The sequence below is a fragment of the Blennius ocellaris genome (assembly GCF_963422515.1).
Source record: "Blennius ocellaris genome assembly, chromosome: 8".
Classification (NCBI taxonomy): Eukaryota; Metazoa; Chordata; class Actinopteri; order Blenniiformes; family Blenniidae; genus Blennius; species Blennius ocellaris.
In genome coordinates, this window is record NC_137657.1 from 21,604,997 (window position 1) to 21,610,679 (window position 5,683).

General features: G+C 45.9%; 1 protein-coding gene across 1 annotated transcript; it reads right to left on the reverse strand.

Annotated features, from left to right (window-relative positions):
* Positions 1–323: 323 nt before the first annotated feature.
* On the reverse strand, positions 324–4,920 carry sox4b (SRY-box transcription factor 4b). The gene has a single exon (XM_080501047.1). The coding sequence runs from the start codon at positions 4,232–4,234 to the stop codon at positions 2,978–2,980; it is 1,257 nt and encodes a 418-aa protein (XP_080357173.1). The 5' UTR covers positions 4,235–4,920; the 3' UTR covers positions 324–2,977.
* Between the last annotated feature and the right edge of the window lie 763 nt (positions 4,921–5,683).

The window sequence follows — 5,683 nt, forward strand, 5'->3', positions numbered from 1 at the left end:
TTTAAGGTGATTTGTTTCTACAATGTTTTGCTTTTACAAGGCTGCACCCTCTATTGTTGACAATTAATTGGTAGATGTTTGAAAGCCCAGACAAACAAGTTGACTGCCCCGTGTTTAGACCATGTGTGTCCCAAGTATTTAAATGAAGTTCGTAATGAGTTGCAGTGTTCACCTCGATTGAGTGTTCCCACAAAAGATTAAAGAGCCACTGAAAGGCATGTCCAGTGGACTGGCTGCTCTTGGGAGTGAATGAGATGGATTGAATCAAGAAAAGAGTTGTCGAGTTTCAGTTCCAGCTGATATTTATTTCCTTCCTTGAAAAAGTTCTGTACACAAGTTTGTATCAACAATCTGACAGGCAGTGAAGGGACACAATTTAGCTGGCATGAGTTCCCCTCCCTTTCTCTGAGTCTCAAAAAAAGGGTGGTTCCTTTGTTTATGGCATGATTAGAGACAATAAATGATAATTCTACACAGCATATTGCACAGGATGGATGAAAAATAAAGTTAATATATTTAAAAATGCTTTCATATATATATAAAAAAACAGTCTGAACTGACCACCTTAAATGTAAGTAAGGATGTGTAAAGGATAGCAGTTCATGACAGTGCCTGTCCTGGATAGCAACAACGTACATAAACACACAATCTTTTTGCTTTATGATACAGTCAAATATACAAAGATCGAGTTCACGTTTCATCGTTTTTCCTCATTTTTTCATTTTTTTCTGAAAAACACAACAGCTAGTAACCTGAATCTGAAATACAAATGCTAATCACCATGCCATAAAGATACTAAAACAATTATTAGCTAGTAGATAGCCGACAAGTAGAAAAGATTATATATTCAAATACAATGAGAAACGCAGTACAAGTAGGTGTTGCGGAACTCAAGTCAGAAATTTGAATATGCTTGATGTTATCATCCTTGTTGTTTGCTTTGCTATATTGATAGCCTGTTCAATCCAGTGGTTGATTGGCAAATGTGACATCAGTTAATGAAAACATCAAGAAATAAGTCAAATTTAAAGCTACAATCTCCTCGTTGTTGTCATAGGCAAGATATCTTGACAGAAAATGCAAAAAAGCGAGTGGCTTGCTTAAAATAGTAATGCTGTTCAAAACCCACATGGTTCACAGGAGTCGCCTGAAGAAATAATGCGTTCCTGTGTCTTTAAGAAGCCTGCAGTCTGGCACTGTAAACGTAGAAGGTAGGCTGAGACCACACTGGTGCTGCTTTCAAGTGCTGTCGGGAAAAATCGTAATTGGATCTTTTAAAAACTGCACTATGTTCTGCTTGTGAGCTTGTTGCCAGCACGTGATGCACAAGGCAAACAAACAAGTCTTGTCAGTGTTTGCTGGTAGAAGTTAGACATAATTAGTCAATTATAACCTAAGTTATGCACCTGATTTATATCAGCTTCCCTCCCCGCTCGAAGTAAAAAATAAGTTTGGTACCTACTCACTATTTCTAAACTCAAACAATAGGCACCACAGTGTTATAAGGTCTGCTCCGCTGGCTGTAAGTACAAAAGCAATCCAGGCAGCACAGAGCGTCATAAATTTACGAGCTTACCATGAGCACTTGAAGGCAGCATGAAAACCAGTCTGCCAGGGTATTAAAAATTAGGAAATCCAGCTGTAATAGTAGGCTACACACACCGATTCTTGACTCCCCTTTTCTATATAGATTTGTACAAAAATACACTGAGAAAATAATCAAACTGTTTCCTCTCTTTTAAGTGTCCAAAAGTGTGTACATTTAAATATAAAAACAAATCAAAAGTTGTGTTTTTTAACTCTAGCCCTTCGCCTGAGAAGGAAATGTGACAGACACAGAGATACTGACAACAAAAAAAAACAAAAACAAAAAAACAGGACTAGATCATGTGTACAAGAATAAAAAAAAACAAACAAACAAATGATCAAGTCAAAAATGCTTGGCCCAGTATATAAATACAACATCCCATATAAAATGGCATCTGAATACATGTACAAAAACAAAGCTCAGAGGATGAAAACAATCGGTGAGGATTTCTCTATAGCTATTATCTGAAATCAACATTTTGGTCCTGAATCATAGAGAAGTGTATAAAGTTCAGCACAGATTTGAAGTTGCGTTTGAGTCCTGAAGTCTGAAAGATTACGACAGCTGGTGATTATTTCAATGTCCATTTTTTTCTTTTTTTTTTTTCTTTTTTTAAGAGAAGAACCGAAGCGAGCGCCACCTATCCATTTAAATAACCCTAATACTAGTTTTTAAACTGCTCTCACAGAAAATCTCAGCACAAGATAGGAACAAAGTAGGCTATCATGCTTTACACGTTTTTTTTTTTTTGCGTTTGAGAAAATATTCGACTTAAAAATAAACAAAAACAAAAAAACAAAACACCAACCCACCTCGATTTCAATAAAAATCCCACTCGGTGACACACCACAATAAAAAAAAAATGTTGCACGGCAGTCCTATTTCTGTACCTTTTTCTAGTGGTGAAGTTCACTTGGCGATTGGTAAAAAGTTGTGAAAGTCCCTTTTTTTCTCGAAATAAAAAAAAAATCAGCAACAACATTGATTAAGTGAACGGCGGACCGCGTAACGTGCAAATCAATCACAGTTAAGTTTTTTTTTTTTGTTTTGTTTTTTTTTTGTTTTTGTTTTTGTTCAGAAACAGTCCGGGTCTGTTTCAGTCAGTTTCTCTCGTCTCCTGCTGCTGCTGCTGCTGCTCTCTGTGGCTGTACCGAGTCCCACAGTCCACGCGTCCGAAGAAAAGTACAAAAAGCAACTTTAACCTGCTTCAAAGTTTAGCTTTCCAAGGGATCCGCAGCTCTCGCCTCGCACGGACAAGAAGGGACGGGGACTAGTTTCAGTGGCTTGAACACAAACTATTTGCGCCCACCGTTGCAGGAGCTCCCCGGTTCTCTCTGCTCGTCGTTACCTGTCGCTCCCCCGCTTCTTGATTCGATTAGTCTGCGCACCTCAATACGTGAACACCAGGTTGGAGATGGTGGACTCCAGCCAGTCTCCGGAGATCATCTCGCTGACTTCGGGCGTGCAGTAGTCGGGGAACTCGAAGTGGGACCCCCCGGAGCCTGACTCAAAGTTCAAATCCCAGTCCCTGTCCAGCACCGAGGAGCCGAAGCTCCCCAGCGACATGCTGTCGAAGCTGGGGCTCGGGTTGATGTCGAGCAGGTCGTCCTCGAACTCCTCGTCCTCCGAGGAGGAGGAGGACGAGTGGGACGAGGCGGAGGAGTGCGAGCCGGAGGGGGTGGGCGAGGAAGCCCGCCGACTGCTGCTGTACGTGTGCCCGCCGCGGCGCTCCGAAGACCCGCCCAGGCTGCTGCCGCCGCTGTCGGGGGAGTCTGCGCCCTCCTCCCGGCCGCTCGCCGCGTCCTCGTAGAGGCTCAGCGGGTCGCTGGAGTCCGCCGAGCTGCTGAGCGTGGGGCTGGCGGGCACCACGACGGAGGACGCGGGGCTGACGCTCAGGCTGGCCGCGCTGCTCCCGAACACATACACCCGCTTGGGCTTCTTGCCGTCCGGGATCTGCTTGGCCGCCGAGGACACGGATTTGGACTTGTATAGCGAGTTGTGGTGGAGCTCTGCCGGGTGCTCGGAGGCAAACAGTGATGCTTTGGTGCTTCCGCTCCCGAAAAGTGATTTGTGTGGTCTGCTGCTGCTGCTGCTGCTGGGTGATTTGGAGCCACTCTTCCTCGAGGAGGAGGAGGAGGACTTGGTGCTGGTGTTGCTGGAGCTACTGTTCACTTTGTCCCCCTTGTCCCCACCGCTTCCCGGCTTGGTCGCGCTCGACTTCACCTTCTTTCTCGGCCGGTACTTGTAGTCGGGATAGTCCGCCATGTGCTTGAGCCGGAGCCGCTCCGCCTCTCTGATGAAGGGGATCTTGTCGCTGTCTCTGAGCAGCTTCCACCGCTTCCCCAGCCGCTTGGAGATCTCCGCGTTGTGCATGTCCGGGGACTGCTCCATGATCTTTCTCCTCTCGATCTGGGACCACACCATGAAGGCGTTCATGGGTCTCTTGATGTGGCCGCTGGGAGTTTTACACCACGCCGGGTTCTCGCCCAACTTGTCGCCGGCGGTGGAGGAGGCTGTGGAGCCCGGGGAGAGAGGCGAGGCGGCCGGGTCCAGGTCCATGCACGCCCCGGAGTCGGAGCTTGAGTCCCCGGCGAAGAAGGACAGCGCCTCGGCGGTGCTCTCCGTGTGGCTCATTTTCTGCACCATGCTGCCCGGTGGAACGCAGGGAGGGAGAGCGGTATGCTGGCTCGTTCTCCCCCTCTCTCTCTCTCGCTCTCTCTCTCTCTCGCTCTCGCTCTCTCTCTCCTCGGTCCTCTGATGCACTTTAAAGCAGACTCAGCTCTTTTCCTCCCCCACTTCACCGCTCAAGCTGAGTAGAAACAGGGCAAGAAATAATTCACTCCTGAGTTGCCGGTAAACTCGGAAACACTTCAGTCCAGATGAGCCTTTAAAAGGCTGGATGCGTTAGGGGAAAAAACAAAAAATCAAAAACAAAAAAAAAAGTTTAATTTCCAGGTTCTGGTGGTGGTGAAACAGGACTCTCCGCTGTGTACCCTGTAATTGTTCTCTCTCTCTCTCTCTTGCTCTCTCTCTCAGTCTCTTCTCTCTGTGTTATAAAATCAATTCAAGCCGTGTGGACACTGAACAGAGTCTCGACAGCTGCAGATTGCAGACTGGCTGCCACACTGTGCGTTTTGGACACTTACAACGGGCTCCCGATGTGCAGTGTGTCAGGTAAATGCTTTTTTTTTTTTTCTTTTTGGTTTTGTTTCTCAGCATCAGCTCTGTCCCCCTCTCCTAGAAACAAAAGCCATGCATGCCGGGGAAAGGAGGAAAAAAAAAAAAGAAGCTAGAGCGAGTTACACTGTCCGCCTCCCATCTGCAGACCAACAGTCGCGTTTCAAGCAGCCCTCCAGACCCGGCCCCCCTTGCTTGCATTTATCCTTTCCAGTGATACAACGGCGATAAAAATCCACCAATGGCGCGCTGTCGCTACCCTGCCTCTGAGCCAGAGCCACGCCCCACGCGCTCCCATTGGCCTAAAATGAAATCTAATAATAATCAGCGCGTGCAATGAGGAGCCTCGTGTCTGACCTCATTCCAGAATACAACAAGAAACTTCAATTTTTTTTAAAGAGACACTGGCTTATGTTATGAACCCCCCCCCCTCCCTCCCCCTCCCCTTCTACTCTCTTACCACCAGCCCATGTGTATACCATTAACATGCAGGCTCGCTATATAGGAAGAATAGTACACTTTACCATATGGCAGTTTGAGCGCTGAGAACAGTTTGTACCACTGAGCTCAGTCCAAAATTAAAGAAATTCGTCTTGTTACATCCACCTGGTTCTCCTTCCACATGTTGTGAATGGCGCTGAATAGAGAGCTTGTGGGAGCCGGCGCATTGCAGCTAATGTAGTAAAGCATTACCTAATGTTTACAATGTATTAAAGACACAGTGGGGAGTTAAAAAAAAAAAGAAAAAAAGATTCCAGGTCTGGTATACTGCATTAGGAGGCATCAACTTGTACCTCTAAAGATTTTCTGTATAATTTGCATAATTGATAGCCTGATTGCTTTAATTGGTCAGTTATTTACCTACAGGTGGGCCACTGACAGAAAACATGAATCATTGACCTGTTGTTTAACTGGACC